The 27,805-nt window shown below is 35.7% G+C and overlaps 1 protein-coding gene across 5 annotated transcripts in view; it reads right to left on the bottom strand.

Moving 5' to 3' along the window:
• ATP13A3 (ATPase 13A3) overlaps positions 1–27,805 on the bottom strand; it is an 89,634-nt gene that overhangs the window by 36,891 nt on the left and 24,938 nt on the right. For all 5 annotated transcript variants that reach the window (XM_066241761.1, XM_066241763.1, XM_066241762.1 and 2 more), the window contains 17 exons: positions 23,642–23,740; positions 22,151–22,324; positions 21,268–21,417; positions 20,745–20,815; positions 19,036–19,116; positions 17,396–17,465; positions 15,817–15,951; positions 15,334–15,406; positions 13,754–13,885; positions 11,872–12,051; positions 11,442–11,599; positions 10,145–10,333; positions 8,266–8,327; positions 3,630–3,780; positions 847–963; positions 257–274; positions 11–164 (listed from right to left, as the gene is read on the bottom strand). In XM_066241761.1, coding sequence (XP_066097858.1) covers positions 11–164; positions 257–274; positions 847–963; positions 3,630–3,780; positions 8,266–8,327; positions 10,145–10,333; positions 11,442–11,599; positions 11,872–12,051; positions 13,754–13,885; positions 15,334–15,406; positions 15,817–15,951; positions 17,396–17,465; positions 19,036–19,116; positions 20,745–20,815; positions 21,268–21,417; positions 22,151–22,324; positions 23,642–23,692 — 1,966 coding nt within the window. In that variant the 5' untranslated portion in view covers positions 23,693–23,740. Of the gene's footprint in view, positions 1–10; positions 165–256; positions 275–846; positions 964–3,629; positions 3,781–8,265; positions 8,328–10,144; positions 10,334–11,441; positions 11,600–11,871; positions 12,052–13,753; positions 13,886–15,333; positions 15,407–15,816; positions 15,952–17,395; positions 17,466–19,035; positions 19,117–20,744; positions 20,816–21,267; positions 21,418–22,150; positions 22,325–23,641; positions 23,741–27,805 lie in introns of those variants that run through there.

Below are 27,805 nucleotides of genomic sequence, written 5' to 3'. Positions count from 1 at the left end.
GGCTCCTTACCTGTTTCTGGTTTACAAAGACCAGCAATGACCTCCGGTGCCCCTTTCATGTAGGCGTCCATTTTCTTATCCCCCAGCACCCTGGCAACCACGCTCATGCGTTGCAGAGCAGAAGAAAACGGGAACTGGCGGACAATCCCTATCTCATAAATGGCCTGTGTAATTTCAAAAGATTCACAAAGCATTTATTATTCTTTGAGAATTAAAGCAAATATACTCAGGTAACAAGTAAACATTCTTCACTTACTGGAAGTTCAAACAGCTCCTGAAAACAAAACAAAAAAGAAAGAAATAGTACAAATTAAGGCCATTAACATACTCCAGATTAAAAAAAAAACATGCATCCACAAAACATTATTTAGAAAACAGCAAAGAATTTCAATTATTTCAAAGTCATGTTTAAAGACTGCTTCTCCTCTGCCTCCCACTTTTAAAAAGTATAATCTTGAATATTTTCAAATATTCTGCTATCCTAAAAATATTAACATATTAAGTACTAAAATAAACTAAGGGGAACATATTTAAAAACTGACCTAAAAATAAAGCCTCTCACAAATGCAACTTAAAAGGATTAATCACCGTATCACCATGTATCTAAATCACAAGGCACTAAGCTGCTTAGTAAATAGTTAAGAAAAGTAAAGGTACTGAGAAATCAATCTCACTATTTTACAAAGAACACCTGCAATATCCCAGGGGCAGATTCTAATAAATGCAATTAAAATATTAATATCTGCATGAAAGTTAAAGGACATGTGATTTCATCTTTTAGTTATATTTCAAACTGAAGATTAAACGTGAGCATCAACAGTATAATCGCTTAACGTGATTTCGCACCATTTCCTGGTTTCCCACAGGTGTAGACTCGGGAAGCAGTTGTTTTGGAGGACGAACCACAGTTGGCATAATTCGATTATGAAGTGCTGTTTCCTCCTCAGTTGCTTCTTCCAGAATCTGAAAGGAAAATATTCAACAAATTGCTTCATAAAGTTTAATTCACGCATCGATTTTTAAATAAAACACTATGGCTATTTTGAAAGAAGTCAGAAAAATTAAGTGTCCAAGGAATAAATGAACACTACTAAATTATTAACATAAATAAAAGAAAATATAAACAAAACTAGTTAACCCTTTGAGTAGTACAATTGTTCGTGTACGTCCTCGTGCCTCCTGACCATCCAGAGTACGATCGATTTATTTCAAAAACGTGTAAGGCAACATTAAAAAAGGCAAATGTATGTTCTTCTTGTTTCCATAAATTGGTTATCAAACATGATTTTAAGTTAATAAAACTATAACTAGAACTAATTTCATTTTTTGAAAAAAAACACAACTCACTCCCAGGGGTCAGTGAGCATGAAAAAACTCACTACTCAAAGGGTTCAAGTCCTAGCAAATCATGGGAGAGAAGAGGAAGAGGTTAGAAGTGGAACAGAGAAAGAGAAAATTTTCTCTGATTTTGCTCCTACAACCTCTGTTGGGCTTAGAGACTAGGGGACTAGTTCTACAAAAATAAACAGACAGACAGATAAATGGTTCTTATAGTTCCAAAATTTTCAGTCTATAGATGGATGCTTCCTCTCTGCTAACAGAGAAGTATTCAAAAGTGTATGGAGCTCAGATGTGGTTAGTGGAACCAATGGTCAAGAACACACAGAGGTCTAAAGGTACGAGTTTATGTTTCAGTTTGAACTCTTCTAGTTAAGACACCACTACCATAATCCCCTAATTTACTTTAAAAAAACACATAATTTACTTTAAAAAACACTTTTGGGGGGTAAAATACTTCAAATAAGAACTTGTACTGAAAATATGCATACACAAGAAGCCAACTAATTTGACTCTGCAACTGCAGGAATCAATCAACAGGAAAATGATGGGGAAGAAAACGGCCTGATTAGCCAGTGTTATATAATTCTAAAACACACTTGAATGTCTCCAAGATGGTTTGCATCAATCATACCAAATAGCAAGTGTCCAGTTACATGAAAACATTCCATTGATCCTTCCCTCAAGGATCTAAGTCAACAAACTATGCTATTATACTAACTTATTTAAACCCATCTTTTAAAATTTTATAAACAAAACACTAAAATCTACTGAAAAATCTATTCAGTTAGAGAAAAGCTTTAGAGAACATCCAAAATGAATCAGTCCTACTTTGCTCTATTCTGTACAAATAAAGTGGGCCTCCTTTAGGAAATTAAGTTTGATGGTATTTACTGTGATATTTCACAATATGGCAGAGCACTATTCACTCATTCATCACCCTCCCTTACAAAAAATCAATGAAACACACACAAACAAAATAAACCTGAAAAGTAAACAAAAAGGAAACCTGGAAGAGGAGATTTCCAATATGGAGATAGAGGCGAAACTGCAACATATCAATGAATATAGCAATGAATGACAAGAGCCCAGAATAAATACAAGAGGGCTTAAAGGAGAGGTGGAAATATTTTTTACCAGCTTGAATAGCTGAGCTCAGCCCAAAACCAAAAACCAAAATCAGGGAGTCATTCCCTAGAGATACGGACTCCTGTTGGAGGAGAGGAAGGGCTCTGATATGAGGGTTAACACCCAAAAGTAAGCCCTGCTTTTGCAAGCACTGTTGGGAGTGTGTGAGGAATTCAACCTGAGGACTTTCTGCTCCTCTGAAACTGACAAACGCCTGCTTATGAGAACCCACCTGGGACACACAAGTTCACCCTAGTCAGCCTTCCCTTTCAGGGAAGATGCTGAAAACTCAAGAAAACAGTTTTAGCCCTGACCAGGTAGCTCAGTTGGTTAGAGCATTGTCCCAATACATTAGGTGTGGGTTTGATCCCCAGTCAGGGCAATACAAGAAAACTTTTATGTACAGATGGGCAAGGATAAAAACCTTACAGCAGCTACCCAGAGTTATCAAATCAAACTTTCATTCTTAAATATGAAAGTATTATCAAGATGTATAATAAAAGCCAAAATGCATCAAGGATAAAGGGCAGGGAAGAAAAAAAATACTGACCCAGAGAAAATAAATCATTCAGATGCCAGAAGAGAACTTTAAAAAAAACAAAACTATTGCATCCATAAACAAACTGAATGCTGTGAAATGGTTAACAACCAAAGAACATAAGCACAAAGAAATTAAAATTATCAAAGGCAAAACATACAGAAGGAACAAACACAAACCTATGTCTGCGTGTGTGTGTCTGCGCATGTGTGTGTGTAAGGACAGAGGAAGTAGAAAATGGGGACAAAGAACACTGAAGTTATATCACTACTCTATACTTTTGACCTGACCAACAAATCATGATACTGAAGATCATTTTACTGACTCAAGCTTACTACCCCAAGTTACTGATAGCTGATATCTATTATACACATGCAGCAGGGGCCTGAACAGTTAGGTCATCCTCCATTCAAGGTATTAAATGGAGTAAATTTAACAAAAATAGACATTTTTTTACACAATTATAACCATCTCTCCAGTGATGCACCTTTAGAAATTACACAGTTCCTCCTCTCATGGTACAAGACAGACTAGTGTTAAAGCAACCAACAGAAACAATCCTTCTGCAAGGTAATTTTTATTCCAATTTCCCAAACTTACTTGTACTTTAAAATATTAAACTTACCCATCCAATGGCTTCAAACATTTTCAAATCAAGTGGATCACCAGAGAGCACTCCTTCAATTTTTGTGAGGGAATGGCAAGTAGCCATACAAGCAACAAACTGAGACTTTACCAACACCTCATTGCAAACATTTTCTTCTGGCAAAAGAAAACTAAATAGAAAATGTACTGATTTAGATTCATGAATTCCAGGACTTAGGACAATATTACAACAATATTCAGGTTTTGTAATTTTAAAAAATAAAAATAAAATGTTTGCATTTCTGCATATTTTTAACTGTAGCTTTAGGCATTCAAAAACATTTTCTTCCATGAAATTATGCATGACCATAATACAGTCTGAATAAGTAGGCCAGATAGAACACTGTAGAAAATACTAGATATGAAATAATAATTAAAACTCTGGTCTATGGACATATTACAGATTAGAATACATAAAAACTCTCTTACAAAAACATAAAATAAATGTGTAACATAACTTTTTTTAAATGCAAAACTGAGCTCATGAGAAACAAAGGGAAATTTTCAAGTGCTAGAAATGGAAAGAAAAATCAGAGAGATATGAACTGGAGCAGATGCTGTGACTACGTGTGGGACAAAGAGGAAGAGAAGCCTAACAGCTTGGGTTTTAATACCCACACAGAACAGGAGACAAAATCTGAACCACATACAAAACTGAGACAGTCAGTGCTCTTTAAGAGCTACATCTTGGAAAAGCAGTATAGTAGGAAAAATCCACCCACAGACTCAAAGGCACAACAAAGAATAAGCCTCTCTCTCTTCCCACCCCCTGACCAACCCCCAAAGTTCAAGAAAATAGTTAATATCTATATAATATTTACTGTGCTCTAGGCACTGTTCTAAAAACTTTTAATATACTGCTCACAAAAATTAGGGGATATTTCAAAAATAAATATGAAGCGATAAAATCTCCCCTAATTTTTCTGAGCAGTGTATGGTTTGATTTGTCTCTTCCTCATACCACAGAAAGGTGTTCTATTCCTCATTTTAACGATGAGAAAACTGAAGCAGAGCAGTTAAGGAACTTGCCGAAACACAGTACATAGGTGACAGAACAAGGATTCAATCGCTGGTCTGGTATCAAGACCTAAACTCTGAACCACTACACTACTTAGGATGGGACTTGGTTTGAATACATGCTACCACCAGGTCCAAAACATCCCCAACTTAGGAAAATAACATTGAAGCTTGTCTGGCCCCACTGATACAACTCTTGGCCAAGCAAGTCAAAGCTCTCTAGAAAGGAGCTCCCACAACACAGAAAGGAGGACGTCTCACAGGAAAATCCTGCTAAAGATGAGCTCATAATTTAAAAATGCACAAGGACACAACACTCACTAGTCAACAGACAACAGACACAGAATTAGAATTTCATAAATTTCAGATACTAAAATGATAACCTAAAATAATGCAGGAAAGTATTTTAAATTAAAGACTTAGAAACAGAATAAGACACCATGGTGGGAGATGGGGAGAGGCAGATTTGGAAAGAACCAAATAAAATTTCTTGTTCAGCACATAGTTAGAATTTCCAGGTGAGTAGAAAACAAGAATAAGGGAAAGGTCATATGAAACAGAAAGAAGCTGAAAAATTTCCAGAATTTCTGAAAAGCATAAATCCTTGGAATCAAACAAGCAAAATGAGTACTGCATAAGTAAAAAGATGCTGGTGAAACTACAGATATCAAAGACAAAGCAATACTTTTTAAACAACAAAGGAGAAAAAAAGATTATTAAAGAGACTAAAAGTAAGACTTCTCAACAGCAATAACAAAAGCAGCCAGGAGAAATGAAATAATATCTTCAAAGAGAACAAAACTGTCAACACAGAAATCTATAGTTAAAACATCATTCAAGAATGAGAGTGAGCCTGACCAGACGGTGGCGCAGTGGATAGAGCGTCGGACTGGGATGTGGAGGACCCGGGTTCGAGACCCCGAAGTTGCCAGCTTGAGCGCGGGCTTATCTGATTTGAGCAAAAAGCTCACCAGCTTGAACCCAAGGTCACTGGCTCAAGCAAAGGGTTACTTGGTCTGCTGAGAGCCCACAGTCAAGGCACATATGAGAAAGCAATCAATCAACAACTAAGGTGTCGCGACGAAAAATTGATGATTGATGCTTCTCATCTCTCTCCGTTACTGTCTCTGTCCCTACCTATCTCTCTCTCTCTCTCTGTCCCTGTAAAAAAAAAAAAAAAAAAGAAAAGAAAAGAAAAGAATGAGAGTGAGCCACCAGGTGGTGGCACAGTGCATAGGGCATCAGCCTGGTACATTGAGAACCCAGGTTCAAAACTGTGAGGTCATCAGCTTGGGCACAGGCTCACTATCTTGAGAACAGGATCACAGACATGATCCCATGGTTGCTGGCTTGAGCCCAAGGTCACTATATTGGACAAGGGGTTATTGGCTTGGCTGGAGCCCTCCGGTCAAGGCACATATGAGAAAGCAATCAATGAACAACAAAAGTGCCACAATTATGAGCTGATGCTTCTCATCTTTCTCCCTTCCTATCTGTCTGTCCTTGTCTGTTCCTCTCTCTATCTCACTTAAAAAGAAAAAAAGTGAGAATGAAACAATTACTAATGAATGTAGTTACAGAAGATGGCAATTTAATCCAAAGGCATGGGATACGAGAAGCAATGGTTAGCAAAGATACCTGTAAAACCTATGTAAATCTTAGTATTCACATTGTAGAAAACCAAAATCATAATCATCAAATATTATGCAACAAATATATATAAGAAGGGAGGGGAATAATCAAAGTAAAAATATTCTATAGTCCATGGGTTGTTTAGGGGTGTTTAAAAACTATTAAGATACCCATGAACTTTAAATTCCTAATATAAATTATTAATAATTTAAGGATAAGTAGTTAAAAATAGGATGTATAAATTCTGAGAAAATGTAAGAAATATGTGAAAATGTATGTGTGAAAATATATGAAAGCATAATAAATGTAAACACAAAGGCACAGAAAGATTGAGAAGATACACAAAGCAAAATCAGTCAAAAAAAAGTTTGTGTGTAACTATATAAAAACATTAGATGAAATACAACTCAAGGCAAGATGCATTATTAGGGATAAATAAGGACATAATGTGACAACCTATTTACCAGAAGATATAACAACTGTGAAATTGCGTGAATGAAACAACGGACAACAAAACTCCCACAGACTTTTAAGAGCAAAAAAACTACATAAACACAGCGGTAGCAGTAAAACTTCCAAGCACTGAAAGACAACAAAAACAAAGTACAAAGAAGAGATAGACTGGTAGAATATTTTTGCAATATATAGTACTGAAAAAGATTACCATCCAGAAAATACAAAGGACTTCTACCAAATGAATAAAATAAAAACTAACAACACAATAGCCCTGAATGGTTGGCTCAGTGGTAGTGTCAGCCCAGTATGTGGATGTCCAGGGTTCAATTCCCAATCAGGGCACACAGGAGAAGCGCCCATCTGCTTTTCCACCCCTCCCCCTCTCCTTCCTCTCTCTTCTCTCTTACTCTCTTCTCCCCCACTTCTTCAGCCATGGCTCGATTAGAGTGAAATGGCCCAAGGCACTGAGGATGACTCCATGGCCTCTGCCTCTGGTGCTTAAAAAAAAAAGTGGCTCCAGTTGCATTGGAGCAAGCACCCCAAATGAGCAGAGCATCGACCCCTAGTGGGCTTGCCGGGTGGATCAGGGCGCATGTGGAAGTTTGTCTCTGCCTCCCCTCCTCTCGCTAAAAAAAAACACAACTAACAACACAATGGAAAAATTAGGCTATATATTGACAATACACAAAAGAATAATAGATGTTCCAAAAAAATGTAAAAAATGCCTAGCTTTATAAGTAAAAAAGAAACTACAAATAAAGCCACAACAAAATATTTCATGTTTATCCATTTGGCAAAAATTAAAAGTCTGACAATATAAGTTTGGCAAGATGTGGAGCAACAGATCTCTCATCTACTGAGAGAGAGCGAGTTAGCACCATCACTTAGACAGCAATTAAGTAATACCTAAGATGGTAGCCACACTTGTACTATAAACCCAGCACTGACATTTTTAGGAAACAAGTTTACTGAAAACCACAAGCTCACAGAGGTTGTATATAAGAATGTTAACTGCAACACTATATGCAAAAGTAGAAGGGAAAAGGGAGGAAAAAAATGAAACTCTTCTAGTAGAAAAGCACTATGGTTTAATTATATAATGGAATACTGAACAATAGCTAAGATTAATAAATTAGATCTATACATATCAATATTGATAAATCTTCAAAACAATGTCAAGCAGCAAAAAAGCAGAAACGTACAGGATATCAACTGTGTGTAGTTTTTTATAGATCTTGTTTATAGATAGATATGTATGTAGTGAAAATATAAAAACATGCCAAGGTAATAACAGAACACAACTTCAGAATGCTGGTGGGGTAAGGCAAGTAGTAGATTAAAACAATATCTGTTATATTTTAAACTTTTAAAAGCCCTGAGGCAAATACAACAAAATGTCAACTTTTAATCTTTGAGTGTATATACAGCTGTCTATTATTTTACTTTCTATATGTTTGAATGTTTCATATTAAAATACTTATTAAAAATATTCAAGTCTAGCTAATATTTACCATGTATTTTCCACTCGTTGAATTCCCCAAAGATCTAAACCATCTTCAGTAAGAGTTCCAGTCTAAAAAAAAGTACATATACAAAATGTTAATAAAGCCTCCAATAACAAAAATCATGAAAAGCTATGCTACATATACACAACAGAGTATTATACAGCTGGGGAAAAAAAGCAAAATAAAATTAAAAAACCAAAACAAACAAAAAAAAGGAACCAGATCTCATATACTGATAGAGAATAACTTCCAGGACAAATACTGAACATGGGGAGAGAGCAGAGCACTCCTTATGGGATGGATCCTCTACGTATGAGGGCGTAAGTGCACATCTGTATATTTATGTGCCTACGCTATAAAAAAAAGTGAAAAATACACCAACTAACATATCAACTAATAAAGAATGCCTACATAGGAGAAAAGATATTAGGGCACAGGAAACTAAAAAGGGAAGGGAACTAGCTAAATGACATCAAAAGAAGCAATCAGCCAAACCCAGAATGTGAATGACCTGATTTCTTCAATAAAATGACTGGGAAGAAAAGCAACTGTTACAGACTAACTGTACCCAATGCAACCATCATCTGGATTCTGACTGAAAAATAAACTAAAATTTTAGGACATTTTTGAGAAAGGCAAGGACATCTGAAAATGAACTGGATATTAGATAATACTATTGAATTGTTGATTTTGTTAAAAGTGTCCTAATGTTTTTTAAAAACATCTTCTGAGATACATACTGAGGTATATGGGTAAAAGAATGTCTGATGCTGCCACTCTCAAAATGAGAGACTACACAAAGATTGACAAAATGCTGATAACTATTAAAGCTGGATAATGGGTATGTGAGAATTTATTATATTGAATACTTGATATTTTCTGCACTTTTGTATCTGCTTAAAATTTTTATTAACATTTCAAAAAAACATAAGTGAAATTTTCTGAACAGATAAATATAAAATTTAGTCTTGGGATGTGAGCTCTTTTATTTAACAAAATATCTGTTAATATACAGATGATGTATTATAGAATTGTACACTTGAAACACATACTCTTATTAACCAATGTCACACTAATAAATTTAATAAAAAATTTAAAAAACAAAATGCAAAAAACAAAATTAAATTCATATCATATCAGTTACCTATATTTAATTCTCAAAATAAAACTTTTAGAAACACTAATTTTAGTAGAAAAAAGGAGAACCCTTTTTAAGAGGCAAGGTATATTTCATATAGGTACAAAAGGTTACTTTCACATAAAACAGAAAAATCAGAGACTTCCATTATTTTGAAACATATTCAATAAACTCATAGAGCCAACACTAAGCATATATATTTAATAGCAATAAAAAGTTCAATAACAGTATCTGTATAGAGCCTATTCTGTTAAAAACACAAAAGATTAGAAAACCTTTACTAGGCCCTGGCTAGCTGGCTCAGTGGATAAAGCATTGTCACTGGCTTGATCCCTGGTCAGGGCACATATGAGAAGCAAGCAATGAGTGCACAACTAAGTGAAACAAATTAATGCTTATTTCTCTTTCTCTCTCTCCACCACCCCCTTCCCTCTCTTTGTCAAATCAATGGAAATATATTTTTTTAAAAAAACAAAAGCTTTTACCACGGCTACAGGACATATTTCTGGATATGAATGATTAAGCAACTGCAGAGTTAGGCAAATAAGCAATATCCAAAGTATTAAAAATTGAAAAAATGAGAACATACAAAATGGATACATATACCAAGTAAGCTGAAAAAGAGGAAAATCGGAGGAACACTAAAGCATGTATGCAAACTGGTTAATAAAAAATGTAGAAAATATTAATCTAATTATTTAAAAGCTACAAAGTAACTTTTGAAACTGGTTATGAAACTGAAACAACCTTGTCAAAGCAAACAAGATTCAGCTGTCCACAGATATTTATCCTTTGGGGACTGATGCAGAAAATACCAATTTTCTTCAGTCTTCTTTGGGCATACACAATGCCAGCAGTCATTGCAGCAGGAAGTGCAGGTGGCACAGTAATTGTAATGATATCAAGAGACTCAATAATTATTACTCCAACCTCTACCTGTAATTCACACAAAAATAAGTTTCAGACCTCTAATATTTAATCTAGAACAGGTTATTTCTTCAGTGAAAAATCTATAAGCTATTTTCAATTTTATATAGAATAACTGTGTGCGTATACCTACATCTATTAGCCCTTTATAATCTTTTCTCTTTAGAGATTCTGCAAAATAGAAAGCTCGATAAACTGTTAATGGACTGTGGAATGACAGCTTTTTTTTAAAGGAAATTCTCATTTTAACAGCTCTACATACTTCACACACTACACACTTCAAAGTTTAACAAACATTTGTCAGCTATTGACTCTTACTACAAGCACTGTACTGTGCCAGTATTTACAGGGGATAGAAAAGAGAAATTTTACAAGATTTCCTTAGAAGTACCTTTAATTAAGTAATTGCAAATAATTTTAATGCCATATATCCCAGAAGTTAAAAAAAGAGAAAATAAAGCTTTTAGTAAGCAAGTGGTTTCCCCTTCCTTTTTTAAGTCACAAGAGAGCAAGTCAAAGACCATCTAAAGCAAAGCCATTCAGAAGAACTTCCTGCTATGATGAAAATGTTCATGTATCTGTACTTTCAAATATATTATCTACTCGTTTCAAGTGGCTTTTTAAAGTTAAATTAATTTAAATTCAGTTAAAATTTTAGTTCTTCAGTCTCAATAGCCACTTTTCAAATCCTCGATAGTCATATGTGATAATTAAGAATCAGACCTTGCCTGACCAGGCGGGGCACAGTGGATATAGTGTCAGATTGGGACACGGAGGGCCCAGGTTCAAGGTCCTGAGGTCGCTGGCTCACCAGCTTAAGCGTGGGGTCACTGGCTTGAGCATGGGATAATAGACATGACCCCATGGTCACTGGCTTGAGCCCAAGGTCACTGACTTGAGCAAGGGGTCACTCGCTCTGCAGTAGCCCCCCGTCAAGACACATATGAGAAAGCAATCAATGAACAACTAAGGAGAATGAGGAGCCACAATGAAGAACTGATGCTTCTCATCTCTCTCCCTTCCTGCTGTCTGTCTCTATCTGTCCCTCTCTTTGTCTCTCTCTATGTCTCTGTTACAAAAAAAAGAATCGGACCTTACTAAGGTCCTGTGTACATACCTCATTTAAAATGCTATTGATAATAGTGTAGATAAACCCAACAGCAGCCACTGCCACAAGACACAGAAGAAATAAGTAGGCATCTCTGTAGAGTTTAAAATCAGTTGGTTTGGGATACAGTATAGAACGAACAAGCTGTCCTTTGGAAGTACTAAATCCTTTAAAAAATTAAAAAATAAAATGACATTTTTATAAGAAAATAAAAATTATCTTTCAAAACAGAATCTCATTTATATTTTTATTATGCATTGGTTTGGGGTGTGTAGCTTAGTGGTTAGACAATGATATAATTTACATAGTGTTCCCCTCGATATTCCTGTACCCGCCTGGCACCATACAGTTATCACAATACAAAAGAGAATCCCTTTTTAAACATTCAGTAGGCATCAAATATGCTAAACCATGCAAAAAGAGATTAAATGTTCTTTACCTGTTCTAACCACTATGGCTTTGACAAGTTCGCCAGTGTAGAAACGAGTTTGAATAACAGTAGTCCCACAAAACAAAGTGTGTCGTTTATGTATTTCTGGACTATATAATTCATCGCCCATTCCTTTTATGTCCACTGAAGGATTTGGCAAATTAGTCTTGGTCACTGGAACACTTTCTCCTTAAAAAAAAAAATCATAACTTAAAGCATAGAAATTAGCATCAAACACACATCACTTGAAGTGTTAAAAACCCTAAATATTATATGCTGTTTAAAATATTCAATAGCTATTAAACTAGAGTTCTCATAATAGATAACATAACTTATTCAATTAGCTTCTGTCTACTAATTTCCTTGCCAAATATCAATCTTGTCTCCCACAATAATTCCTGAAAGTGATTTGTGGTTCACAAATAATCATTTTGAAATGATTGTGTCAAGTCCCAATAAGACTGGGTAAGCTGCCCCAGCTCCAGCACCTGCTCTCTTATCCATAAGAACTGAATTGTCAAGCACTCTACCACCTCAAGCACACAGAGATGTAAAGACCTACTCCTAACTCCCAGGAAGCACACACACACGCACATGCACACATACACATACATACGTGTGTATGCATGCACGTGAGCATGCTCGCGAGAAAAAGAAAAATTATCTGGAGAAGGGAGAGAAGAACAAGTAATATGGTAGTTCTCCCAAACAGTAATGAACAGCCAAATTCTTTTTAACTTTGAAATTTAATTCTATATAGCATCCACACTTCTTGCTTCAAAGCCAACAAGTGCGTGGTGATATTTATGTATGTGAATGTGTTTAAGACAAGATTCTTAAGTTTGAAAACATAAATAGGAATCACTTTCTTGCCAAACTGACTATGAAAAAAAAAAAATTCATGTGATAAAAAAGATATAAAGCTCTATCTTCAGGTTGTGAATTTCCAAAAGAAAATTATTTTGAAGTCTATTCCTCCCCACTTTAAGAAAAATAATCTTTTAAAATTATTTTTTATTTATCAATTTTAGAGAGAGAGAGAAATATAAATCTGTTCCATTTATTTATGGTTGATTCCTTTTTTTAAGGCAGAGAGACAGGATGGGGGGGTGGAGAAATGAGAAATATAAACTCATAGTTGCTTCACTTTAGTTGTTTATTGATTGTGTCTCAGATGCATCTTAATGTGGGAGAGGGGCTCAATCAGAGCCAGTTGCCCCTTGCTCAAGCCAGCAACCTCATGATTCAAGTCAGTGACCTCTGGGCTCAAGCCAGCGACCTTGAGATCATGTCAATGATCCCGTGCTCAACCTGAGGAGACCATACCCTAGCTAGCAACCTCAGAATTTTGAACCAGGGCTCTCAGTATCCTGGGCTGATGTTCAATTCATTGTGCCACCACCAGTCAGGCTATAGGTTAATTATTTTATGTGCTCTGACGGGGGAATCAAACCTACAATCTTGGTGTATCAGGATGACACTAACCAACTGACCTACCCAGCCAGGGCGAGAAAAATACAGCCTTTACTCCCACTTCCTACACATCAAATAGGAAAGTAAATATGCTGCCATTTTCTGTAGGCTAGGGACTTCCTTCCTCTTCCTTTACTAGAAACGATTTCCTCATGTCAAAGAATGGCCAAGAACATGCCAAGAAATATGTGATGACCAGCATAGTGATTTAGTATCACAGTTGAGTATAATACACAATTTGGTCACCTCAGAATAAAAATAAAAACAAAAAAATATTTCAATATCCATGACATTCATAATATTCATAAATAAAAGATACAAATGGCACAGCTAATTCTGAAACAGATTAATCAGTAACCAGTTAATCCAGTGTCATTATAAACAACTCATATGATTTTTATCATTTCATTTAGTTTACCTGTTAACATGCTTTCATTTACAATGCAAGTACCGTTAATAAGCACTGCATCACAAGGCATGACTGTCCCATTTAATGGAATGACCATTATATCTCCCGGAACAAGGTCTGTAGAAAAGATCTCTTCTTTTTCTGGTTTTAAAGAAAAAAATGGGGGGATCTGAAAAGAATATTCTCTAACTTAGAATAAGCATAACCAAACAAAAGATTCCTCAACATGCCTTAGAAGGATGTCCATCATCTACTATCCACATCTGCCACACCGAATTTCTTTTTTTTTTTTTTTTTTTTTTTGTATTTTTCTGAAGCTGGAAACGGGGAGAGACAGTCATACAGACTCCCGCATGTGCCTGACCGGGATCCACCCGGCACACCCACCAGGGGCGACGCCCCGCCCACCAGGGGGCGATGCTCTGCCCCTCCGGGGCACCGCTCTGCCGCAACCAGAGCCACTCCAGCGCCGGGGGCAGAGGCCAAGGAGCCATCCCCAGCGCCCGGGCCATCCTTGATTCAATGGAGCCCCGGCTGCGGGAGGGGAAGAGAGAGACAGAGAGGAAGGAGGGGAGAGGGGTGGAGAAGCAAATGGGCGCCTCTCCCATGCGCCCTGGCCGGGAATTGAACCCGGGTCCCCCACACGCCAGGCCGACGCTCTACCGCTGAGCCAACCGGCCAGAGCCCACACTGAATTTCTTTAAGTTAGTATCGTGGTAGTCAACCTGGTCCCTACCGCCCACTAGTGAGCGTTCCAGCTTTCATAATGGGCAGTAGCGGAGCAACCAAAGTATAAATAAAAAGATAGATTTAACTACAGTAAGTTGTTTTATAAAGATTTATTCTGCCAAACTTAGCGAAAATCCGACATAAAGTACTTGGTAAGTAATTATTATTATATGCTTTAACTTGTTGTAATTCTGCTTTATACATTTTATAAAGTAAAGTTACTTCCCTACTTTATAAATCACCATTACTGTGGAACCGGGAGGCAGTTAGAAAATTTTACTACTAACAGAGATACAAAAGTGGGCGGTAGGTATAAAAAGGTTCACTACCCCTGAGTTAGTATAATGACCAAACTCCAGGCCTTTCAGCACTTAGAGCCCTCTTCCTCTCCCTCTCTCTCTCTCTCTTATACCCACCATACCAGCTTCTCACCTATCTCTTATCTAATTCAACCACTTAAAATATACTTAAAGAAGCCATCTCTGACACCGACAGTAAGTGAGCTAATATCTAATCAGCTCCCTGACCTCTCCCTATCATAGCATTTGTCATACTTTATATTCAGTTCATAATCTGTCTTTCCAACTAGTCCAAACTTCAGTAATGGCAAAGACTATGTCCACCTTGGTAATCCCTACATTCACACACAGAGCCTAGTATAGTAGAAAAAGAAAAATACAATTTCATATAAATGAATGAATTTGATACAAACTCAGAGATCAGTACAAATCCAAACACATTTTTTATTTAAGAAATGAATGAATATATATAAAACACATGGGCTTGCTTCATATGTTAGTGCTTACTTAATAGAAGTCGTTTTTGTTTTATTTTTGTCAAGAGTCACCTGAAGTACTTACCTTCATTTACTCTGCAAACTGAGACTCTCACAGTACTGTGAGCTGCCACCATGTCATGCAACATAATATATTGCTGAAAAAAAATTCAAAACTAGCTATTATAAACCCACTCTTCAAGATATTAAAAGGCAAGGTGCTATAAAATAAGGTAAGTTAATATACTATAACTTTATAATTGTAAATGTCAAGACTAAAAGATTTAAAGGTATTCAATTCTTTAAGCTTAAGACAAAATAAGAAGTACTTTATTCCTGAAAACAGTAGAACCAGTATTCTAGTCTGTGATAAACAACTTTAGAGCCCTATGGCCAATAAACAGTTAAGTGGTAATCTGACTCTAAAAACATGGCTTCCCCCACCTCAAAAAAAGCGGACATATTCATATACCTAAAAGATAAACTGTATTGAGTATTATTTTGCACCAATACTATTCTATACAACTTGCAAAATACAGTTGTGAAACCCATAATAAATTGGGCTTACCTTTTTAATGGAATATAGGGAGCTTAGAATTGATACTACCGACATAATCACAATAGCTAGAGCATAGTAATAATATTCATCAGTGCACCACAGTATAACACTGAACAGCTGGAAAATGTAAAATGGGTTGAGAACCTGAAAAAATAAGATTTTTAAATCAAACTGAATGAAATATTAATAGCCATACAGATTTTCCACCTTTTCATTTAAGAAGTAACCAACAAGATACAGGATAAGCTCCCGATCTGCACTACTTAAAGAGGAGGGCAAGACATTAGCATAGCATTTTCTTTTTTAACCATTAAATTACTAGAATTTGGCTGAATAAGCTTAAATTATTTACATACAACTCATTCATACCAAACCTAGAAACAACTAAAATGTGAATTTAGCTGTTCATTCTGTTTTAGCAATAAAAGTACATTTACTTACAATATCACACTATTAAAAGATATAAAACTTTTAATCAACTGGAACAAATGTTTACATTTTATGAACTCTGAATATAATTTACTTATAAGTCAAAGGTTCACTGCAGCCCAAAGAAAAGATAAACATGAGATAATAAGTTATAATGATTTGCTTTCTCTAATGAAACAATTACAGATTAAAACCTGAGTGAAAAAAAAAGAGAGAAGGGAGCCCAGCAATGGATTTCATCCACCCAGATATAGTAGTCTATCAATTTCATTAATAACATCTCAGTATCTTAAAAGTGATGCTTCTATGCTTTTCTAAACACTTCACATATATAGCTCCATTTTATTTCCAAATTAAATGAGATAATCAGAAAGAACTCACTCCTCTTTCACAGATAAAGGAGCAGCAAAAAGAAAGCTTTTCTGATGATGAAAGCTAGTTACTGATGGAACCATATTACAAACCAGGTTTTCTCTAATTCCTAATCATTACACTTTGCTATGTTCTAAAGCAACATTATATGGCCACTCTGGGAACTTACCGGAAACAATCTGTTATTTCTACTATTCACCCAATACAATACAGCTAACCTGATCTTTAGCAAAAAAATTAAAAGACAGACTAGAAAGTCTAACTATGGTAGGCAATATCACTTACTCCCTTCCTTTACACACAAACCTTTATTCAGACCTCTTCTAGAGCACTTACAACTGAACAGTCACTACAATAATTAATGATGTGCAAGTTCCTCAATATCATCAGGTTATGTTTTGTATTCCAAACTTCTGGTATAATGTATAGTTTACAATAATGTACCACAAAATCCCACGTGAAGAATAAAACATGATAAATTGTTTAAAAATTAAAAAACAAAAAGCAGGAATATATACCTGTAAAACAGGGCAAGGTTTATATATTACTTCCTGAGTTAAAAAAAAAAAAAAAAAAGAGCAAGAGAGAGATTTTATAAACCAAAAAATAGACAAATAAAAAGGAAAGTTATATACCAAATTATTTCTCTACCGAGTTACTATCTTTACCTTCCAAGTGGGAAAAAAAATGCAAGTTAGAAAACTAAGAATGTCTTATTACTTAAATCATGGCTCCTTTTCAAATTGACAAATCTATTGATCACAAATGTGTGAAATAGGTACCTTACCTCCTTAATTAGAAGCTTAAAAACAGAAGGCACTTTCACAGAAATTTCATTTACTCCATAAAGCAATTTTCTATGACAAGAAAATATAATAATAGTATTACATTATAATACATAATAATAGTATATTGGGAAGGCACTTTATTACATAAGGCTCAACCCACAGACTTCTACTAAATCTACAACTTAAACACTCACATTTCAAAATATGTATCTTCTACAATTCAAGTTCTCTACCTATAGTGTTTAAATCAAAGTAGTCAATACTGAATAAACTATATTGTTATCATTTTGTTTCATTATATCTCATAATTTTTTGTGAGACAAGTATCTTTTCCACTAGTCTATAATAATTATGTTATTTAGCAAAGACTTTCTTTTCTATTCTTGAACACAATAGGGCTCAACAATTTTGAATTGCAATTAATTTTTGCAAAAGACAAAATAAATAAATTCAAGGGGCCCTGTACAATTTTTCTAATAAGAATACTGTACTAAGAATGTTTATTTCAAAACACTGTACATTAGACTTTTTAAAAAACACCTAAGAAGTTGCTTAAATCCTTCCACTAAAATTCCCTTAATAGTACTTTATATATGAGAGCAATTCTTGTCTTTAAAGAAGTGTAAGTCTAGGCCCTGGCCGGTTGGCTCAGCGGTAGAGCGTTGGCCTGGTGTGCAGGGGACCCGGGTTCGATTCCCGGCCAGGGCACATAGCAGAAGCGCCTATTTGCTTCTCCACCCCCCTCCCCTCCTTCCTCTCTGTCTCTCTCTTCCCCTCCCGCAGCCAAGGCTCTATTGGAGCAAAGATGGCCCGGGCGCTGGGGATGGCTTCTTGGCCTCTGCCCCAGGTGCTAGAGTGGCTCTGGTCGCGCAGCAGAGCAACGCCCTGGAGGGGCAGAGCATCGCCCCTGGTGGGCGTGCCGGGTGGATCCCGGTGGGGCGCATGCGGGAGTCTGTATGACTGTCTCTCCCCGTTTCCAGCTTCAGAAAAATACAAAAAAAAAAAAAAAAAAAAGAAGTATAAGTCTAAACAAATGATTTCTTTTATATTTTAACACTTTGAAAAAAACATGCTACAGGAGTATAAGAAAATTTCTAATTTAAATTGAAAATGGCATTTATCTTTAAAATATTTAAAACACTGATATAGTTTTATACTTTAGCAGATAATAACATGGTAAAAAAGATTATCTCTCCCAATTTACAAATTTTCACTGTAGTAAATTAGAGGTCATGCTTATAATTCCCAATATATATCAGTAAAATCTAAAATGCTATAAATTATAAGACATACCCATTATTTTATGTATCATCAAGAAAGATAAGAATGACACTCTACCCACTATATGACACATCCATCCCCCTTTCAGAGCTGTTAAAATGTGGGGAAATGTGCACATTAGAACTGATAAAATGTCATACTTCTGTCAGGGATATCAACTTCAAAACATCAGCTTCAACATTTTTACAATTCTTAAACTGAGAGACAGCCTTACCCAAATAAAATACCAATAAGTTGCCAACTACTATGTCTATATTTAAATATCTGTTAATGTACAACTACATGGTGAAAGGGTAGACTATATATACTACTGTAGTTAAGAATGTTGATAATCTGGCTGTAGTTGGATAAAAATTACCTGTAGGCATGTATCCCCTTTGTCAGTCCTGTACTATGCTTTTCATAAATTGACGTACAAGAAACACCTTCATCCAGTCCCCTAAATAAATCCAAAGTTTTTACTTTAAACAAAGTTTAAAATATCCAAATGTCTTAATGACTTAATGCCTCATTTTTCAATATTCCCGATTTTAAAGTGTAACCTCCTTACAAAGAGAAATCCTTAACAAAAATTGAGGTAATGGGTAAGAATTTTTAAATCTCAAATTCCTAAGATAAACAACAATAAAGGTCTGAGTCTCAAATGTGACAACTTCTAATTATACAATTAAGATGGCTCTAAACACTTGAGTTTATGTAATATTGTTATCCCTTTAAGGCTGTGTGCCCAAGCTGTAAGAGCTAATAATTATACTAACAAAATTAAAGGGAAAATATGGCTGGCTTAGAATTCCAAACTAAAAACAAAAAAAATGTCTTTTTACTTATATAGTTTCCCTCTATTCAATTTTTTAAGCTTCACATTAAGAAATTCTATTCATTTATTTTCTCTCTACAAAAGCATCTACCTAAATCCTTCCCTGATCTAACACAGAGAGTACAGAACTTATATGAGCCATAGGCAATGTCTAAAATCTGTAACAATTCTAACTGAAATTTAACTAAGCTACTTTCTTCCAAAAATGTCTTAATTACGCTGATTTGAACTTAGCTACTAGTCCTATAATGCTAAAGAGAGAATCTTACATATCATTTAACTCCAATCCTTTTCTACTTTTTTCAGATAAGAAAACTAAGCTCTATAATGGACTATTATCATTGGGAAAAGCTTAAATTCTAAAATGTCTACTATATACGGTTGGCAAAGGCTGCAAAACAACGTTTGACATTTTTTCCCATTGAAGTTGATGACTTCTCCAAAGGCAGCAGGGATCAGCTCCAAGTCATTTTTTTAAAAATCAAAATGGCAACTCATGGACAGTATTATATAAGGCAATCATTCTTAACTTGAAATGGTCTTCAGAACTAGGCTTGTGGAAATGCCTTGGTCCATTATAGATTATTCTAATTCTTTAGTGCCAGGGGACAAACTCCAAGAATGAATATTATAAATGTTCATAAGGTGATTCTCTTTGTATTGCTAATATTAAGAATTCTTTTAGCACTCTTAAGCAGTGACACTTGAGTGTTTATAATGATCACTTTAAAAGCAATAAAAATAGAACCCTAACTTAGTACTTGTATAACTTAAACCTCCACAAAAATAAATTTTACGAGTTTACTCCAATTTGCCCTGCCCAAGGTTTAATGCATTTGACAATATCCCATCTTTATCCACACAGTAAAATTAAATTTCTTTGTCTATCTCTTCATTCCTCAAGTACACATGCATGGAACTGTGAGCAAACTGGGAGGTGTAGTTCAGACAGGTATATCTCAAGTTCACTTTGAGATGAACCCTCAAAAAGAAGAGAGCTCAACTTGTGGATTTTAGGATCATACTGCTTCTAACTTTTATGTCAACTTTGCCAAGATACAAGTTGCAAGTGAGATTTATTCTAATATAATCAGTATTCAAATAACTCCAGAAGCTGTTAATGAGTGAGTGAATAAAAGTTATTCAATAAAAACCTCTTCAATTTTATATAATACTAGAATAAATTCTTTTCTATTTAGAACTTTTTCAATATACTCATAATATAATCCAAACAAAAGAAAATTACTTACTTTAAGAAATCAAAATTGTGAAGGGTATCATTCCAAAAATATTTTACACTATGGTGAGTGAAATAACGAATCTGTAAAACACACATAAATGTTACATCAAAAAGCATTATCATTGCTTGTTATCCATTAAGTTTACTAATACAAATCTATCACATAACTTAGTACTTAGTACTACCCTAACTTAGTACTTGTATAACTTAAACCTCCACAAAAATAAATTTTACGAGTTTACTCCAATTTGCCCTGCCCAAGGTTTAATGCATTTGACAATATCCCATCTTTATCCACATAGTAAAATTAAACATATTAAAATTAAAGTGATCATGTTTCTTCTATTAATACCTAAGCTGTTATAATGATAAATGGGCATTTTAGATGCATAGAAACTTATCTCAGATAACTGCAAAAACAAAATTATAGACTATCTATGACAGCATAAAATATAACAATTCTGATTTTTAAAGAAACTTTGAGATTAAGATCACAATACCTGTTCTGGTTGCGTCTGTGAATATTTACTTACCTCATGCCTATTCTCTTCAGCCAGATTTTCAGTTAAAAGAACAGCATGGCCATTTGAAACCTTGTTAATCATAGATTTTGGACTTGAAAATGGATGAGTTTCCAGAGAAAGCAAGCGAATTTTTGCACAAAACCACATTTTAAATTCATCCTTACAAGTGAGAAAGGTAGAGTCATTATGTATATTATATAACTGCCTATATTTTTTATTTCCATTTTTTTACATAACATCTACTCATCTCTAATTGAGAAAGTATCACTTCCTACCCACTAAATGCTAGACCATTTCATAAAGATGCATAAATTCAAAACTGACATGCTTCCCACTGCTTACCATTTAAATGCATACTTCAATAACAAAAGTACACACAAGACATGATTTTACTCCTCAAATAATCAGCTACAATTAAATCCATAAACTTACAGTAGTCCTCATAGCACCACTTCTCATAAACACACATAAATGTATGTTTATAAAAGTTCATAGGTAATTTCTCCATCTACCCACCAATATACTACTAACACTAGGTATTAAAACATCTTATAAAATGCTTCCAATTAGGATAACACACACATACACCTGGGGTGCAGCAGCACCACACAGTAATGCCAGCTGGTCTAGTGAGAGAGTGATCTCAGATATAGTCTTAATTAGAGCATCAAGAGCTTAAAAGAAAAGGGTGAATTTGATCATTGTTAACAATCTTATATTCTCATTGCTCTGGTAATATTCACCTCAAACACTGATGCTTTAGAAATTCTAGGATAGTATTCCTCATTACATCTCAGCAGTGATGTTCTCTTCATCTCTATTTTTGAACTAAGTACACATAAAGACATTACTTTACTGAAGTCATCAGCTACAAGTAAATCGATGGACTTACAGTAGTCCTCAGCAGCACCACTTCACAGTCTTTAACTGCAGCTCTAATACAGGTTGCCTTCACCCGCCACTCGGGCATCCAATAGAGGAGAAGGAGGAGAAAGCCACCAGTGCAAACCACTCCTAGACAAACTATGGCAAGCTTCCAGCGACACAAATTATAGCCATAAATCTCCTGCATGGGAACAGTAATCATGATTAATCATCAAATGATGTGAGAGATAAATTCCAAAGTTGTTTTCCAGATAATTCTTACTGTCTTTTCAGATAAACTGCAAATAATTTCCCAACCCATAATGTGTCTTTAAATTTTGTTTCTGACAAGCTCATTGTCAAAGGTATATTTTTAAGCAGCTAAATCTGTTGATATTTACATGTTATGGTTTTATATTTGATGTCATCCTTAGTGACATAACACTTTCCCACTGACATAGTATATTCATATTTAGTATACTTTCCTAGAACTTTTATAATCCCATTTTTACATTTACCTTGTTAATTCCTCCAGAACTAGTTGTTATAAGGTAAAATTTTTTAAATAAACTTTTGATTTTGAACTAATTTTCAATTTGCAGAAAAGTTATACAAATACTGAGTTCCTGTATAGCCTTTGTTCAGTTTCCCCTAATGTTAACATCTTGATACATTTGCCAAAATCAAAGAGATTAACACTGTACATTATAATAAGTAAACCTAGTCTTTTTTAGGATTTCACCAATTTTTTCACTGTCTTATTTCCGTTGCAGGATATAATCGAGAATATCACATTACATTTAAATGAACTAGGTTTTAACTTTTTTCCAAATCATTAATTAATTGTCCAAATATCACTATGACTGGTCAATCTGACTTCCTGACCCAAATTGTTTCAATTGTTTGTTACCTTCCCCCACCCCACACCCTAACAAGTGTTGCCACATTTAGCAAATGAAAATGCAGAGGGCCTAGTTAAATTTAAATTTCAAATAATAAATAAATTTTTTGTTGCCCTCTGCAGTATCTGGGTCACGCTTAAACTAAAAATGTCTTCCTTCATTATCTAAAATTAATATTTAATATTTAACAGGATGTCTTACACTATTTTACTTGACGACCCTATCTTCCCTACCATACACACACACTCACACACACACACACACACACACACACGTTGAGAAATTGTTTTTCATTAAGCTGATTTTTAAAAAAAATTTATAAATCAAAATTAGACATCTTGTATTTGGGATTCTATTATAGCATTAGTTAACATAACTTCATAAATTACCAAATGAAAAAACATACTTCTTTTTTCTAAGTTTTAACAGTTCACAAGTGAAACAGGAATTATTCTAAAATAACAGCAGAAAAGTTACATAAGCCCAATTCAAAAACACAGTCAGGATGAGAAAAGAACATTGGTTTAGCTGGGGTTTCTTCTAAATGTACTTTTCTACTTCCCTAATAGCAGAGATAAATTCTTCGTACTTTTTAAGTAATTATAAATACTGGTTACCATTTCATCTTCTTGACCCTGGTTGATAGTCTTCCTTTCTTCTTTGTCCATATCTACAGTGATATGAAAGGTCTTGTACTTCAGAACAGTTGATGTTAACTGAGAGATGAGAGGAACAAATGTTAAGGAATTATTATTTATCTTAGCAGTCAATATAAATTCATATTATCACATTTCTTGTTGTGAAACATGTATCAAAGTTTAATTGACATTTAAGTAATCAACAAAGTACTAGCTGGTTCTAATGACATTTTCAATGGTGTAACAGTTTTTGAACCTGTATTACTTACCATCAAAAGCTTGACATATTCCATTAATTTATACTAGCAATAGCCTTGCTACAAAGCAGTTTAAATTCCAGGAGAAACTGATACAGAATCTTCCTTTTTCAGTCCCTACACACAGAGAAGTAACCTAGTTGAGCCATAAAAGTGCTTCACATAACTCAATTAGTTGTTTGTAGTGAAGAGATAAAGGACCAGCAGTGAAACCACCCTAAAATCTCTCAGGGATTAAATTATCATCCAACAAATATTTACTGAGCATCTGTTACACACAGGACATTCCCTGGTCATGAGTCAATTCCTATGGCAGGTGTACTGTTATTGGAGGTTGCTCAAATGACTCCCCCATTTGGATTCCAAGTCCACTAAGCAATTTTACGATTGTTTCTGACTACCCAAGATCCTTGTGAGGAGAAAATTCATTGAGCTCTCATCAACAAAGTTTATTTTCCAGTATTAAAAAAATGAGATTAGCCTGACTGGAAGAGGCACAGTGGATAGAGCATTGACCTGGGATGTTGAAGTAAGTCCCAAGTTCAAACCCCAAGATCGCTGGCATGAGTATGGGATCATCAACATGATCCTACTCTTGCTGGTTTGAAGCCCAAGGTTGCTGGCTTGAGCAAAGGGTCACTGGCTCACTCAGCTGGAGCTCCCCAGTCAAGGCACATATGAGAAGCAATCAATGAACAACTAAAGTTACGCAACTGTGAGCTGATGCTTCTCATCTCTCTCCCCTCCTCTATGGATCTCTCAAAAAAAGATTAATTTTAAATATTAGACATTTGGCCAACATTAGAGATTTGCAAATTGTAAAATAAAGTCTATTTTCTCATGAATTTTTTTGGTTTTGGCAAATAGATATTTTTCAGAAAAATGTAACACTATGTAATAAATTTATTACAATTATATCTTAGTAAACTAATATTCTCAAAGATATTAGCAGTTTAACTAACATGGTATCAATGGATATAATGCATATAAGCAAAAGCTCTTTAGCATTCATAACAAACTTTCAAGGTTACTGGTCTGAGCCCAAAGAGTTTGAGAGCCAATGCTTTACACTAGGGCTGATCTCTGCAGAACAGTGGTAGGTAATAATACCTCCCTTGTTCCAGAAGCCATACCTCTAACTCACCTTATCAGTGTGTAGCACAGACTTGACACATGGTAGGCATTCAATAAATACTTGTTCAGTGAATGGTCTAATGAAGAATTTGTGCGAAGATAGCAACAACTGTTTAATGTTTACGTGATATGAATAGCCAAGTAAAACCAATTGTAGGATCTTAAACAAATTCCATATATGATTATTGAAATCTCCTGATTTTGTCATCCAGAAAATGACCAGTAAAAGTATTGATGATGCCTACACCAACACCTAGTACTTATCTACCTTCTGGTAGCCCTGGAGATTGGGTCAGGGCTAAGCAGAGCCAGGGCTTTCTATAGAAATAAAATGCAGGAATTTTAATACATATATATATAATTTAGTGCCATCTTTGGAAAAGAGACTTTAGAGGTATCTGGCCCAACTTCTCCGAAACAAGCCACATCATCATACAAAACCCTTTGGGCAACTTAGTAACAATTTCTTTTCCATGTAGAATAGTGTTACAGCCCTGAAGCATGCTACTACTATGTTACAAATGACCCACCAAATCAGTAAGACTTGAGGAGGTAGTTATTCTAAAGGGCCATAAACTGCTGCTAAAGACTACAGGAAAAATAAAAAAGGCCAATCTCTTCCCTGTAGAAAAGATCAGCAGTTGTTACCGAATATGTAAGAGATAACCCAATCCTGCAAGATTTAAATGTGCACATACCTACTTCCAAAGGGTAACAAAGGCACTCTGCCCTGATGTTGCTCCCATAAAGCAATACCAGTCTGTGGTTCTTAACCATTAGTCTATAGTTCTTCCACAAGTTCTGGACTGAATCTTAGGTTCATCATTCAGGATTCATCAAACTTATTTTTGTTAATGAATAACTTATAATTTGATCACCATTTCTGATGACTACCACCTAAAATGTGTCTTGAGGGGAGAAACTATTTCAAATTCCTGTATGTCAAGACTTCTGCTTCAACCAAGATGGAGAAACAGGGTCCAGGCTCACCCCCTATAAAACGATAGCAACAACAAAATGGACAAATTATATAAAACAATAGTTTTCAAGAAACCGGGCATCAGGCAATGAAGGAAACTCATACCCAAATAGGTGATAAAGCGACCTAGGTGAGCTTTACAATTATCCCAGTTTACAAACTGAAGCGTCTACAGGCTGCAAAAAAGAGAGGCAGGGAATCCAGGGGGAGCGGAGCAGTCTCCCTGAGTTGGGGAGATAAAGCTGGGAGTCTGGGGGGGTGGGGGCACCAAAGGAACCAGGATTGCAGGGCAGATTACCAGAGGAGAGCTCCACACAGAGAAGGAACAATGAACACTTGCAAGATGATCCCACTCAAGTCTTCTGCTGAGTTCTAATCAGCACTTGTCTGTGAGGAAAGTACCCACGACTAGGGAAAGAACCACCAAAAAGGACTAAGGGGAAAAGCCACCAGGGCTCACACACAGCTGGGAAGAGTGCCTGTACCCACCAAACACAGTGAAAAAACTTCAGTAGTCATAGGAATCAGGGAGAATATTTAGAAGGGTTTTGCTTCAGCAATGGGATCAAATTAGCCCTAAACTAAAAGCTACTTTGGTGGTCCTCTCTAACAAAGATTTTAAGACATTAAAAGGCCCTAACTGGTGGTGGTATAGTACATAAAACATCAACCCAGGTTAGAGAGGTTTTGAAAAATACAGGAGCGTTGCTTGTCAGTCCTAATGGTTTAGTCCAGGGGTCCCCAAACGACGGCCCGCAGGCCACATGCAGCCCCCTGAGGCCATTTATCCGGCCCTCGCAGCACTTCCGGAAGGGGCACCTCTTTCATTGGTGGTCAGTGAGAGGAGCATAGTTCCCACTGAAATACTGGTCAGATTGAAATACTGGTCAGTTTGGCCTGACCTGTGGTGGCACAGTGGATAAAGCGTCGACCTGGAAATGCTGAGGTCGCCGGTTCGAAACCCTGGGCTTGCCTGGTCAAGGTACATATGGGAGTTGATGCTTCCTGCTCCTCCCCCCTTCTCTCTCTCTCTCCTTTCTAAAATGAATAAAAAAAAAAAATACTGGTCAGTTTGTTGATTTAAATTTACTTGTTCTTTATTTTAAATATTGTATTTGTTCCCGTTTTATTTTTTACTTTAAAATAAGATATGTGCAGTGTGCATAGGGATTTGTTCATAGTTTTTTCTTATAGTCCGGCCCTCCAACAGTCTGAGGGACAGTGAACTGGCCCCCTGTGTAAAAAAGTTTGGGGACCCCTGGTTTAGTCAGTACTCAGATGCTTGATCGGGGATTTTTGCCCACTAAAGGACTAGGGAAAGAACAGTGAGGAATTCTCACCCCCATAGAAATGGCACCCAATACCAGAAGGTGTGGATTAGGATATCAAAATTTAGCATAGGGGCCTTGGTAGCTCCTGCTACCCCAATAATGCACTGTGCAGACCCAATTACTTGGAAATCAGATCATCCTGTATGGGTAGACCAATGGCCCCTTTCTCAGGAGAAACTTAGGGCAGCTGTTCAATTGGTATAAGAGCAGCTACAGCTTGGGCACATTGAACCATCTAATAGCCCATGGAATACACTCATATTTTGATCTTGTTACCTCCTTGATTATCAAGGGGCATAGGCGACCCTTACAGCTTATAGGTTTTGAGCCTCAAAATTATTGTTGTTCCTTTTTGCAAAGGATCAACAACAATGGCTCTGGGAAACTTCCACTAAATGGCAAATCACTTTTGCAAATCAATGGACACCTTTATATTGAAACA

The sequence above is a fragment of the Saccopteryx bilineata genome, chromosome 8 (assembly GCF_036850765.1).
Source record: "Saccopteryx bilineata isolate mSacBil1 chromosome 8, mSacBil1_pri_phased_curated, whole genome shotgun sequence".
Classification (NCBI taxonomy): Eukaryota; Metazoa; Chordata; class Mammalia; order Chiroptera; family Emballonuridae; genus Saccopteryx; species Saccopteryx bilineata.
The sequence above is the reverse complement of the archived record's forward strand: the minus strand, read 5'-3'. Positions and strand labels throughout refer to the sequence as shown.